The following is a 14,792-nucleotide window of genomic DNA, read 5'->3' as shown; positions in this document are numbered from 1 at the left end:
CTTTATTACAAATAACAAACATCATAGAGTATGATACATGTTTGGTTAAAGACTACATTACGACCACAATGTGCTTCAAAATTATATATAAGCACAAAAAACAACACTGTGCTCCCAAAATTACACATAAGCACAAAAAACCACATTGTCCTCCCAAAATTACACATAAACACAAAAATCGCAATATGCTACCAAAATTACAGACACCTCAGTCCAACTTTATACGGCCAACTTTGCATTCATACGTACCACTTGGAGTGTATCCAAACAAAAACAAGCACATAACACTTAGGGAATGTTTGTGATTGCGTTTGAGAAGTTTAAAAGTGCTTTTAACACTCAAAAAGTTCGTCTAAAGAAAAAAGCATTCGTTTGGTAAAAAAATTAAAAGCGCTTTTAAGGGTCCAAAAAGCCTAAAAATGGCCAAAACGCACTTTTAGCAAAAGCTTAAAAATGAAGCTTTTGCCCAAAAGCTCTTTTTGACTTAAAAGTTATATTTCTCAAATACAATCCCAAACAGACTCTTAAACCAATTATCCAGTAACACACAAGAATCGTTTGATAATTCTTCTTCATTGCATGGAGTTTGATCTCTCTAATCTCTACTTCCTTACGATACCAGGCAATTTCTTCATCCAGTCCTGCCTTCATACGTTGAGCTCCTTTCTCCATTTCTACATTCACACACAGATTTTCTTTCTACATTTCTACCTTCACCTTCCTGACTTCAACTTCAACCATGCTTTCACACTGTTTTGCTTATGCTAACAAGCTTTCGTCCCTTCGCCATAAACTACTTGCCATCCTTTTACCATTTTCACACAACTTAGGATTATGCCATTCAAAAAAACCACAATCTCAGTTAATTTGTAAAATAGTAAACAAATATTAATCACCAACTTCTAGTGTTTCAACAATTAATGTAACCCTACACAATCAATAGTTGCTGAGTAACAAAGTGCCATATCAAATCCCAACAATAAACGCATTGTTCGTGAAGAAACAAATATAACCAAATTTCAACTCCAAACAACATTACCTTATACAAAACAAACAAGTTCATAAACACAGAGCCCACAACAAAAATTAAAATAAGTAACAATTAAAAAATAAAAAATGTATAATAAATTATTTTTCGCAACGGATCAAACACAAAACAAACAACAAATTCTCAATACTCATCATCTAGTACACACAAAAAATTAAAGTACAAAACTTGCCTTATAATTTTCGCAACCCACGAACCTCCTTTCAAAATTTTTCTCGGTTTGAGCGGTTTTCACAATCATTGGCCGCTCACAGTATTAAAGCCATTGTGGTGAAGATGTAGCTTCGCTTTGAGTGGAACCAGGCTATGAACCAGGACTTGAGGTAGTACTCATCGTTTTTCCTTCGCCGTAAGAACCCTAGATCCACTATCACTCACATCTGCGTCTACCCTTGAATGTCAGCTTGCTTTTATTTTCTTAAACTAATTGAAGTGGTCCAAGTATAGCCAAGTGAAGACATGGACTTGGGGTTATGATGTGCGTGTGGGTTGGGAGCATTTTGGGGAAGGCATCAACATAAGTGATCATGTGCAAGTCACGTTATCACATTTCCGTCAAAGAAGACGACTGTGACTAACGAATATGCCACATTGAAAAAAATTTAAACTTTGGTGGGGTGCATTGTAAAAATTGAAACATTGGAAGTCGAATTGAAAATTGATTCAAACTTTGGGGGGATGGGGTAAAGGTAATTTTCCCTAATATATATTATAAATTAAAAGTATATACAATCATTTATGTTGTAATACTATATATTATAATTTATAAGTATCTTAAATAATATTGAACACACTTTCCCATAAATGCGAACTTTCTTTATTTATTGTAAATTTGTAACATTTTTTTTCCTTTAACATTTCTCTTCCCTATGCCAATTCACATTTCCCCATCACTCTTCACCACATCTAACCCTTCCATCTTCCAAAGTCCACATCTATTAATTGTCTTCCATAATGCCTTCGCTTTTCTTTCTTTCTTTCATTACTTTTCTTCCTCTCTTTTGTTTGGTTTTCTTTTTGCAAGCTTCATTTTTCCTTTCCCGTGAAATCTGAAATGAATTGTTACACATAAATCATGTAAATCATGTTACCCACACAACTTTGCTAACTTTCAAATCTCTATTTTCCCTACCGACTATCGAAACAAAGAGTAGAAATAAAGGTCATCGGCCTTCAAAAATGGGCGAGAACTAGAAGAGAAAGCTTGAGAAGACAAGCCAAAGAACTATATCGCCATGAACTCAATCTTCACCTCTTTCTGATTTTTTGTTTTTACTTAAATCAGAAAATTTTAAAAATCTCACTTGAGTCGAGCCAAGCTGAGTACTCGATAAGTCACTCGGCTCGACAAATAGGAGAGTTCGAGTTCAAGCTCACACAAGGTTTTTCCTTGTTTAGTCGAGCTCGAGCCCAACTTTTAATACTTGTCTTAAGCTCGACTCGAGCTTGAACTCGAGTTAAAACTAAACAAGCCGAGCTTGCATAGGTACAACTCGCCCAAACTTGGCTTGTTTATAGCCCTAGTTATATGCATTTCCTTGTTGTGACGCTACACCTTTAACTATGTAGTCCTTGCTAAAGTGCCCTGGTTGTCCACATCGATAGCACACCCTGGTGCAAACTCTACACTTTCCCCAATAGACCTTGTTACACTACCCTCATAGTGTTGGGGGTGAGGCTTGAGCGGGCATAGAGATATCCCAATACGGTGGCCAATAAATATCATCAAAAGTCAGATTACAATCTTCGATAACTCTATAGGCAGATGCCTCAATATTGGCAGAACAATCCGACCTAGTAGGGTTACACTAGAGAAGGTATACCAACAACGGGAACTTTATGAAATCAGTTGCATTTCCTGTCGTTCCAGACATCAACAAATTGGACAAATTGTGGTTTATCTCTTCAAATATAAATCTCGCCAAATCCTCCTGAACCTTCGAGAAAAAAGGCTCCCTCCTCCTCCTCATACTCAACATGTTTTACAAGTGAATAAAGTACAAGTGTAAGTCAACGAATTAGTGAGTAAGATACACAGGGAGAACATGTCATTATATGGTAAACTTAGTTATTTTAAAAAATAGAGTTCTTGTCAATGAGCCCCTTATCTATTCTCATTCAATCACCTAAAGCTTGAGTGTCTATAAAGATAAAGATATGAGTATGCTAAAAGGTTACCTATTCGGTCAAGAGGAAGAAAATTAGAATATCGTAGCTGCTTATGGTTATTTTGGCCGATAGGCCCTTGAATATGCTAGTTTCACTAATTCTCTCCAGCTGTCATAAAGGTATTCACTTAAAGAATTAAAAGGGCTAGTACATTGCGATGTGTCATGTCATATGAAATTCAGATTTTATAGATTCAAAATGAGAAACTGTCACCCCATTCAATTGCCTAAGCATGCAGATTCTTCTGAATCTTTTTGATTGCTCGTTTGAGAACTACGATCTTTGGCTTTTAAGGGCGAGACCATTCTATTTTCTTGTGCTTTTTCTTTGGTCTTCACTTCTCTCCATTTGTCTTTTACATCTTCTTTGTTTCAATGGTTTTAGGTCCTTCTACTATGATCTATTTTGTTTCTCATTGTTTTATGCCCATTTTGTTTGGATTGTTGATGCATGAGTAGTTCAAGAGAGGTACTTTTTCAGATTTAGAATTTAGACTGAGAATGGATCTCCTTTGCTTAATCTCTAATCCAACACTTGGACTCTAGCCATAAAAGCCCAACACACATCCAATATTTCGAGCCAGCTCGAAACTTTGATAGTGTAGGTTTTCATTGGAAGTCAAAACCCTTGTCAAGTCGAGAGTCGGAATTGGACATTCAAAACCCTGGTCGATACCCAACCCTTGAAGTCTGGGTTCTATATGAGTTAGGACATATGTATATCCCTTGTTATTAGGTGGTGTGATCCGGACAGCTTAAGATGCACAGCTCACCTATCTAGAACAAATTGGCTCTACAACTTTCTTCTCTTAAGCCGAACGAATTTCTCTAAAATTTAGATAACCTAATATCGCGAGATCTAAAACCATGATTGAAGGTTGTTTCGTAAGCGAGAAATTTATTAAAAATTGCATGATCTCATACAAATCGGTCAAATAAAAATTAGGGTTGGGCCTCCATGTACTGAAAAAGGTTGTACCCGATCCAAACACGACTTTGGTAGAAGAAAGTGTGAGACAGCCGTACTATGGAACCCAAAAACCCTTCCGTACCAACGCATCTCATGCTGCCACTGGGAGATGATAGTGAGAGGGTGTATACACTCTACATGTCCTTCAAACTCACCTCCACAATGCCAAAATGCAACCAACAAACCCTCCTCTCTTCACAAATTCCCCTGAACCCAAAACCCACTTGTCCATTTTCCATCCCTCAATTTAACGCCACCTAAAAGCAGCTCATCAATACCCATTGAAGCTTATTTATGATACAGCAAATTAAAAGCCACCCTAGAGAAGATCAAGATCCATCTCACCCTCCTTCCAAATTCTCATCAGCTTTTGCGGCAACACCACAAACCTAAATACAAATCCGACACAACAAGAGCGTCTCAAGAACCATGATGTCTGCTTATGGTGTAACATTTTCTCTCATATTGCTCCTCTTTTTAGCCAATATGGTCAAATACAATGAGGCAAGAGTAGCCCAAGTGAGTGTTCTTTTTGTCAAAAAACCGACTTTGATTTCACAGATCCCTTTAGTTTTCTTGTCAAATTGGTCATGATTTTTTGTGGGTATTTTGTTGATTGAATGTTTGTTTCTTGATTTGGAGGCAAATGGGACGGAGGCTGAGATGGTGCCTTTGATGGAGGAAGGGAAGATGAAGAAGATGATGATGGTGATGAATGAGAGCAGGAGGAGGCTGGGAAGCTTCCAGATATGTGCACTGTGCACTTGCTGTGGTGGGGCCAAAGGCCTCTGCTTGCCATCTCCTTGTTGCTATGCCATCAATTGCAACATTCCCAATAGGCCTTTTGGCTTCTGTTCTTTCACTCCCAAGACCTGTAATTGCTTTGGATGCCATCTCTGACTCTCTCTCTCTCTCTCTCTCTATAATTTAAAATTTACATTTGTTTAAATTACGGGTCAAGTTGATGCTGTTGGGAAGAATATCTGTTCTTCATTTGTTTGTCTATAATTTTTTAGTACTGGGGTTTGGCTATATCCAGGTTAGATTCTTGCTAGTTCTAGTGGGATTTGTCAATCTTTTGTCAGGAAGCAGCAATGCCTGAAGATAGCACTCTGCATTTTTAGTATTTGAGGAAACATTAGCGGAGCTATTGGGGTTTATGGTCATTTTTGTTATTTATTAAAGAATATATTAATGTAAGTGCTCAGTAGGGCTGGTTTAAGACAAGATGTAAGTTTTGTCCGTTATTTTATAGTACTTTGTACTGCTTTGTTATTATACTAGTGGGTGTAATACATAGTGCAACATGCAGGGCAATTTTTAAATCAAATATGCTTAGTGTTAGTTCCACCAATGTTTTGCTTCTTCCACTATCCTCTCCCTTGACCTGTTATGCTTGCTTCCTCTGCATTTTATCCAACATTTCTCTGGTTATATTTTATTTTTTTTAACTTCAAAAGGAAAAATGGTTTGGATTGAATTAGCAGAAGTCATGCAGATAGGTTAGAACTCACAAATTTTACACTCTATGATTAATAAATAGATCAGAGTGCTAAATAAATATTGATGGAAAAGCCATATAAAGAAGAAGTATGGGGTTTTAATTGTTGGTGGATAAGATGGATGCTATATATTAATGCATGCAGGTGTAGCCAACCCAAAATATTAAGGTGGGTGGAAGTTGGGTAGGGGCAATTAAGCCTGAGCTACTAACCTGCTACAGGTGTAAGGTGGTGGTTTTATTGTTCTTGGAAGAGGATTAATGCATTTCCTTTACACTTACACGATTCTTTGATTATTACTGTATTATTTACTCATCTTTTGTTGATACTTATAGCATGAATTCTTGCTTGATAATGTGAGCAAAAAGCAGTGTAATTTATGGCTGAGTGATTCAAGTAATATTTTTATATGCCTTGAGGAGTGTGTTGACCCAATATATTAAGGTGGGTGGCAGTTGGGTAGGCAATTAAGCCCTAGTCACTCACTTGCTATTGGTTTTAATGTTCTTGAGAGACTCTTCAATGCATGCCTTTCTACTCACGGAATTCCTTCTTTTTTTTTTTTTTTTTCTTCCCCCCTTCTTTTTACCCTTTGATTTGCTCATATTTTGTGTTGATTGCTAGACTGGGTGAGCAAAAATTTGCCTAGTTTGTATGTGAGCTATAAAGTAGTATATTTTAGACGATCAAGGGTGGTAGTTCAATAGCACAAGAAAATTTTCAAGTAGTCAGGGCATGTACTAGGACGTAGGTTCGTATCTCTGCAATGGAGGATCCTCATACATATGTTTGATTAGTATTAGTTGCCTTAGATTCCTATTGATACTCTGGTGGGGCTGAATCAGGCTATGGCTCAGTCGTATTTGAGGGAACGCCTATAGTTCCTACCGTCTAGGCCCTTCATGTGCGGCTTCTAGCGGATAGATGTTACTATGATCACGTCCATGTAAGATAGTTACAATTGGTCTTCTCGATCTACCCTTTATAAATAGAATGAGTAGTATTTTTTATGGTAAGCTTGGGATTTGACATAGGTGCTGGAAAAAAAAAAAAAGAATAGAATGTGTAGTTATTTTTTCAACGGTTCAGATTTAATTACACTTATTTTCTCTTTTTATAAAATGCTTAAAATTGAATCTGAACCGTTAAAAAATTACGCTGAATCGGCGGGGCTGTGGGGATAGATATGGTGTGGCCAGTGGAGCTTAGATCCACATCTGAAAATTGGTGTCTTGAGAAGAGTGTTGATTAGGGAATCTGATTGACCTTAATTTGTGATGCCACAGTGTGCAACAACCCATGTGCTGTTCCAAGGACAAATAACAATCAGATGGCGGGCGACTTTCTGTCATGCCCTTCAATTCTTGTCAACCTCTCTGGCTGGTCTGGTTGAGGTCATACATAATTATTGAGTTTCCAATTGTGCCACACATGAGCATCTCAACCCTTTGCATGCCACATGTGATTTTACATGCTATTTTAATTTCACATTCTTTTTTCTCTGAGGGTAAAATTGTATTTTTATTTTTCTCTCATGGAGTTGCAAGACTTTGGTGCAGGATGTTGTAACAAAGTTGGGACATCTTTAGTGGTCCAGCATTTCCATGAGACTGATAGTTGTAACTCTAAGCTACACTTTACAGTCATTTTATACTGACTCAAGTGACTTGTTTTAAATGAGGATTGCATTTTGTTTGAGATTTAAATTTTTAAGAGAAAGTTCATAAAACTCTTCTTAAACTTTTAAAGTAACGCTAATAAGAATTAAATATATAAACTTACTAGTGGTGGGACTAGTAGTGATTTTTAGCTCATCGGTGTGCTTGAACAATAAACACGTCAGTGTTAAAATATTATATTATATTATTTTTTTACTATTCAAATATTATTTTAATAATATTTTATAATATTTTAACACCAGCGTGCTTGAATAGTAAGCACGTTGGTGGACTAAAAATCACTTGTGGTGGGACTCATAAGAAAGAAACGTTTGTCAATTCTTGACCTATTTCAATATATTTAAGATTCCTCCCCCACCCCCACCAAAAGCCTAATCAAGCATTCCAAACAGAGAAGGTGGAAAATGAAGAAAATGGTTCTGGAAACGACAAGCTATGAAAGTGAAAAGCTTGTCCATATCCTAAAGAATGCATTGAAGGATCAAATAAGAACAAAGGGAAAAAGAATAGGAAGGTGTCAGAATTAGATGGACATAGATGGACCATATCTATCCTTATTTGTGTTTGAGGTGTAAATGAATTCTGTTGCAATATCAAGTTTTTGTTGAACATGACTTTTTAGTCATAAAATTATCGACATAGCTTCTCGCATGTTATTTAAAAAAAGTGTTTTTTTCGCATAAAATGTGACACACGTTATTTTTATAAAATAGGTTTGGAAGAATTTGAAAGAAAACTCTGTTCTAAAATAATCATTGAAGAAAATGAAAAGCAATTGGAGTGCAATTGGCCGGAAAAGATGAAATCTCACCAAGATTCTAGGCGGTGTGATAAATATTGCCGGTTCTGTCAAGACCATGGTTATGAACTTATGATTTTGAGGATTGCTTTGACCTTTGCCGGCAACTACCGACGCCCCGAGACCCCAAAGAGACACTCAAGATGTTGGGATCTAGAAAACCATCATAAATGTGCAACAAGAGAAGAGACCCCTTGCTTGGTATACACATAAGTTTCTCTTTTAAAATCATAGTTTGATCAAAATTTAATAGTGATCAATTACAAGCCCAATTGCAATTTTAAAAGCCACATTATTTTTAGTGTGACACAACATAGACTTCAAGCATTACTCATACACAGCCACAACTTGGCAATTGGGCAGTTTGATTTTCTTCTCTTATTCTCCAATGAACACGGCTGCTTTGGGGATTATTGAGATCTCAAAGTCTTCTTTTCAATTACTGAAGATGACAAAATAGTGTGGGATCTTTAAGAAAAATATTAAAAAAAAACTATATTCTCTGGTGTGTTGAGAGCAAATATAACCCCAGTCGTATATAATGCTCTTATAGCCTCCACACGCCCACCCCACCCAACCCCCCCCCCCAAAAAAAAAGTGGCTCATGGGGTTAGGGTTTTGACCCTAGCCCATGCACCTCATATACTCTTTGGGCTTGAGTTTATCCCAAGCCCAGTCCTTTATTTATATACTTAGACTATGTCTCACACAAGGTTATACCAGAATCTCACAGTGATCCATGTTTTAAAGCAAAACTTGGCTCAGTTAAATAAATAAAATCCTTTGATCATGGTCAAATTACATCAACTTAAAAGAGAGATTTAAATGGAAAAATATTACTAGCTCCAATAGGTATGTAACACTTGTCATCTCATAGTTATTCACAAATCATTATTAATTACAATTAACTCCACTAAATAATTTGTAATTGAACTCTAATTAATTTTTTTGAATTAATCAATTAATCTCTTAGATAATTCTTGTTTTCATCATTTGATACATCCACAAAATACTCCACTATTGAATTCAAGTCAATTAGACAGTCACTTTAATTGACTATCTCTAATCCTTGAGTACCCAATTTAATCACATAATTGTTGTCTCACTTGTGAAATATCATTTCATTAAGTGTATAAATATTTTAGTAACTCTTACTCAATGGTAATTACTCCATCAATAGTAAATTGCCCTACATAACTATGCCTTAAACCAATATGCCTAGATTTGCCATTATAGATATGACTATAAGCTCATGACAAAGTAGTTTGGCTATCACAATGTAAAGACACTGGAAACATAAGTTTAAGCCATACAGGAATTTTCATTAATAAATTCCTCAACCATTCAGCTTCTTTGCTATAAGAAACCAATGCCACAAACTCAACAGCCATGGTAGAGTATGTAATAAGGGTTTGTTTCTTAGAACCCCAGGAGATAGCTCCACCACAAAGGGTGAAAATTCACCCACTGGTTGATTTGTGATCATCATTATCTGTGATCCGACTAGCATCTGTATATCCTTCCAACACCGTCGGATATCCGCTTTACAAAATACTATAATCCATGGTCTTTTTTAAATATTTAAGAATCTTGTGTACAACATTTCAATGAATATGACTAGGGTTACTAGTATATCTACTCATTTTACCCACTACATACGCAATTCAATGAATCTTGTGCATTTCACATGTTTGAATGACACATGTCATTTTTATAGACCGGGTTGGAGCAAGTTCCTCCGACCCAGTTTGGAGGAAAACTTCCGCTATATCTATATATGTTATCAGAAGGTGCCACAAGCGGAAAACAACTAACTACAACTATAACTGACTTGACAAAATTCATCTCCTCTAAAGTGGAGGCCTCTTGCCAGCCTCATGAACAAAAGTTCAGACATCTGTACGGGTCATCATCAACATCTTCCTCATCAGCGTCTAAAAATTGCAACAATTTTACAGGTGTATGTATGGATTAACGGCTCAACAAGTACACTATTATGACCTTTAGCGTGTGTGATGTGAACTCCATTTTCCTTTGAGCAATTTCTCTTTCTATTGTTCAGAAATAGCTTTTAACTATTCATGGTTTTCACAAATGTTTGGTTTGTAAACTATTATAGTTGTTTTGTATGGCTGTCGGGACACGAGCTGTTCCAAAGAAGCCTTGTATGTTGGGAAGTCCGGACATTTATTCAGACATGAGCTCTTGGGGTTTGAGAGATAACCGGACACCAATAGTTTAGGAATTAAGTTTTATTGTTTCCTGAAACCTGAATTGTCTGGACATTGATGCAGACACGAAATTTTGGGTTGCCTATGTTGGGAATGGTTTCTAAGCTATTAGGGTTTGTGCCATAAAACTCCAATTGTCCAGCATAATATTTCATAACAACTATTTATTCATTGATATATTTAGAATATTAGATATATGTGATTGTTCACATGTGTCCTATTGATTACAATTTACATACTGTTTATAATATACATGTGAATGTCCTTCAATTACACTATATATGACATTGGTTTGAACAAAGAGTTTATCATACAAATAATTGTTCATAGTTGTTGATGGAACACTACGGTATTCCATTGGTAAGCCCATAACACATCAACTATGATGATCCATCTATCTATCTTTTTTTTTTTCTTTTTTCTTTTTTCTTTTTTTTTTTCTTTTTTTCCTATTCAAGATGATCTATATTGATTATGTGAAGTGTACACTTCGGGATTATGTGTTGGTGAGGATGCAATGCACCAAAAGGACCGAGTCATTATTACTGTCTAAATAATAATGTACATTCGCGACTAATTATTACCTTTCTTCTAAATCTTGATGAGGTTGTGGACTTACATGTCAAATGGAAATCACTTTAATGCATTTACAAGTGAGACCTTTTGCGGTAAAAAATATTGAGTGCATTGGGTAATCACATGTAGCAAGTGGGAACTTCATCTTCAAAAAGGGATCCAAGTTCCTTTAATTAAATTAAAGGAACAAGGAATTCCCCTACATGTAGATTCGATGTAATTGATCTTTTTGAATCTCAAGCCTTGGTGTTTTTGCAAGATTAACCAAAACTTTATTGTACATAGTGAATGTTTGATTTCATAAAGTATAAAGAATAATAAGTGACTGAATCGATTCTTTGAGGATAAGAGATAGTGAAATTAAAGACACAATTATAATTTAAGGAAAAAATCACAAAATCCCCCTAAACTTCCACTTGTTTTAACACTACATTCAAAGTTTAAAAACACTCAATTAAGAGTATCGAACTTTCAATTTCTTTTAATTATCTCATTCCGTTATAATTTTTTATTAAATCTTGTCAAAATCCCAAAATAACCATATTTCTATTAGAAAAAGTAAAATAAAAATTGTAAAGATTAAGACGTTTATTTATTTATTTTTTTGTATAAAAATACATCTTTGCAGTTTTATTTTATTCCTTCTAAAGCAATGGTATTTTGAAAATTTTGACAAGATTTCATAGAAAATCCTAAAAGAAGATGATAGTTGAAAGTTTGATACCCTTAATTGAGAGTTTTTCAAACTTCGAGAGGATAATTTCAAAACACATGAAAGTTTAGGGGATTTTTCTGAAATTTCCATTTATATACCAGAGACCGACCAGCACTCAACAATGATTGCCAAAATGTCATTTATTTTGTAGTCCCTCTAAAGGTGGACAAATATTCAGGTTGCTGTGGTTTGCATGGACATAAAGAGCCACACTATATGACAGAATTGGCATTCATTCCATAAACTTACAAAATAAGAAGAGAAAAAAGAATAACATATAATAGGTCAATTAGCCATTTAGCCATTGAACTCTAATCAGTCACAAAATTCCAAAATTTCACCTTGTTTTAATGCTGTATCAACAATCAATCAGAAATTTGAACTACAGATTTATATGTTAGACTAGAAATAGCACTAACTAAATTATTTAGGAAAAAAAAAAACTAGAAATAGCACTAATTAAATTATTTAAAAATTATAGCATTTATCTTTCCAAGAAGAAAATGATGATCGAGTCCAGAACAATGACATCTCAGCTACAATCAGAATACTGTCATCTCAGCAATAAGATGGAAATCTTCAAAAAAAATCTTAGTCAATCTAAAGTAAATCAAATCGACTCACAAGCTCAAGTGGAGTTGACAAGGCTGCTTCTCATTCTGTTTGAGAGACCACAAGATTTCTTCTTAAAAAAGCCAATAGAGTTGGAGTTAAATGCTTTACAATTTCTGCTTGTGGGTACAAAAATATAATTTGAAAAAAATGGTAAAATTACAAGAGTTCATTATAATATATATGAACAATGGAAGTGTTTATCAAACTAGGTCTCAATGAAGATATACAGAGTCCTGTACCTATCAGTATTCAACAGCTCAAGATCCCAGCAAAACTCCTATCCATCAATACCTTCTTTGGCCTCTTGAGGTCTTGCCTTATCTTTACAACATCTGTGATGTATAATGGTACATATGTTACAAGGACATTTGAAGACCATCAAATGAGAATTAAAGTATGCTTTCCTCCACAGGCTGCGGGTATGGATCAATCCAACATTCATCCTCCTTGACAGCTTTTTTCCATCGTTTTCTGAAAATATCCAATTCAATGTACGACTGCCTCCTCACCTGTACAAAACACGTTTGTACTCTGTTCAAAATAACTAATAGATTGGAATGCAAAATCTCAAGGAGACAGCCAAGGAATTTATGGAAGAGAGGTGTAGGATTTGATTCTAATTTCAGAACATATTGGCATGCTTGTCTCTCAAACTATCCCTCCCTATTGCCCTGGTCAACAGTTGATTCCCCTACAATCAGCAGACTGGTAGACTAACTCAATTTCAGTGCACCTTTTCTCCATGTAAAATCAAGAGTCCTAATTGAAGTGGATATTATGTAGTCTAGATTCTTTCACTGGACCTAGTGGTTCTAATTCCTTGTAAGTTTGTCATATATCCTCCATGCTTAAGTAATCTTCAAATGCATGTTGCTCACTAGAATGGACTGATGGTAGTATGAAGAATAAGAGATCATAAGAACAGAATAGACTTCAACTTACAATTTCGTATGCCCTTGGTGAACAACAGGAATTAATTATCACAGAAAATAGCTTCTTGAATAGATATTGGAGCATTTCAATCCAAACTAGACAAAATCAATTTCGAAAGGCATTTCTAACCAGCCTAGGGAACTAGACAAAATCAGTTTCAATGGAAAAAGTTTTGTTGAGACTCATGACTTACATCAACCCTATGATCCTTTGCACGAGAGTGAGATGATACCTGCAATACAAACACATGAATTAATTATCACAGAAAATAGCTTCTTGAATAGATATTGGAGCATTTCAATCCAAACTAGACAAAAGCAATTTCGAAAGGCATTTCTAACCAGCCTAGGCAACTAGACAAAATCAGTTTCAATGGAAAAAGTTTTTGTTGAGACTCATGACTTACATCAACCCTATGATCCTTTGCACGAGAGTGAGATGATGCCTGCAATACAAACACTAGTTTTTATGAAGATAAAAAACATTAAAGATTATTAAAAGAAATCACTCTTTCATGCTGGTTACATTTCATTCAGTTATGGAAGTCTGGGCAAGTGCGATGAATTCTATTGCAATGACGAAAACTTATTGGTATTTAATACCTAAACTGAATGTTAGAAAGAGTAATTCTAGAAGTCACTCTTGTGTCATTCTTGTGTCACTCTCAAAATGATGTGGCTTTTAAAATCACCATTTGATCAAAATTCAATAATAATCAATCATAAGACCAATGGTGATTTTAGAAGCCACATCATTCTTTGAGTGACACAAAAGGGATACGAGTGACTTCTAGCATTACTTACTTAGAAATAGCTTTTTTTTTTTTTTTTTTGGATAAGTAAATGTTAGAAATAGCATTATACAAATAAAGAAAATTAACAATATACTTATCTCACAAGAATATTAGATTGGAGTTTGCAACATACAGACAGATAAAATCCTCAATGAAATCCTGGAATTATGAAGCACAAAAGCACCATCCTGGCAATAGCTAAGGAAACAGTCACAGCTCATTTTCTATCCGTTTTCAATTGTTTAGTTACTGGCATTCAGCTTACACTCTTCCCATAAGAGATATTGGCTTTACATACCCTGCTTTCTATCACAAAACCATTGAACGAATGGTAGAAAGAGGTGGAAAGGAAAAAATGGAATCTGAGACAGGATAGATGCGATTAAACTGCACATCATACAGCCATATGGGCTACAAAGGATAATGATACTGGTATGCCTATAATATAATTAACTAATCCTACATGAAAGTGCAATGCTTTGTGCTTTCCAGACCAAAACTTGTTTACAGAAATCATATCCTACATGCAATGAAGTGCCAGGTAGATAATAAGAAAGACGTGTATTTTGTGGCCCCACCAATGGCATGTATGGGTCTGGGGGACACATTTTGGCATGCTAAGTTAGTAATTTATCTTGTGATTTCTTCACTTGTATATGAGAAGTCAGTTTTCATGTGGAGTAAGAGAATTTTGTAGAAAAATGGAGCGAAGGTAGCATGTTGCACTTGGAACTGATTGTAATTCTATACTCTTAGATTAGAA

General features: G+C 35.3%; 2 protein-coding genes across 4 annotated transcripts in view; one reads left to right on the top strand and one right to left on the bottom strand.

The window, feature by feature from the left end:
- The first annotated feature begins 4,251 nt into the window (after nt 1–4,251).
- On the top strand, nt 4,252–5,558 carry LOC132168702 (uncharacterized). The gene is made up of 2 exons (XM_059579724.1): nt 4,252–4,705; nt 4,829–5,558. The coding sequence occupies exons 1-2, from the start codon at nt 4,616–4,618 to the stop codon at nt 5,084–5,086; spliced, it is 348 nt and encodes a 115-aa protein (XP_059435707.1). The 5' UTR covers nt 4,252–4,615; the 3' UTR covers nt 5,087–5,558.
- Nucleotides 5,559–12,321: 6,763 nt separating this feature from the next.
- Nucleotides 12,322–14,792, bottom strand: part of LOC132168701 (uncharacterized) — a 13,770-nt gene continuing 11,299 nt past the window's right edge. For all 3 annotated transcript variants that reach the window (XM_059579722.1, XM_059579721.1, XM_059579723.1), the window contains 3 exons: nt 13,643–13,681; nt 13,430–13,468; nt 12,322–12,812 (listed from right to left, as the gene is read on the bottom strand). In XM_059579722.1, the coding sequence (XP_059435705.1) occupies nt 12,693–12,812; nt 13,430–13,468; nt 13,643–13,681 (198 nt within the window). In that variant the 3' untranslated portion in view covers nt 12,322–12,692. The remainder of the gene's footprint in view (nt 12,813–13,429; nt 13,469–13,642; nt 13,682–14,792) is intronic.

This window comes from Corylus avellana, chromosome ca2 (genome assembly GCF_901000735.1).
Source record: "Corylus avellana chromosome ca2, CavTom2PMs-1.0".
In the NCBI taxonomy this organism is placed as follows: Eukaryota; Viridiplantae; Streptophyta; class Magnoliopsida; order Fagales; family Betulaceae; genus Corylus; species Corylus avellana.
This window is presented reverse-complemented; position numbering and strand designations above follow the sequence as displayed.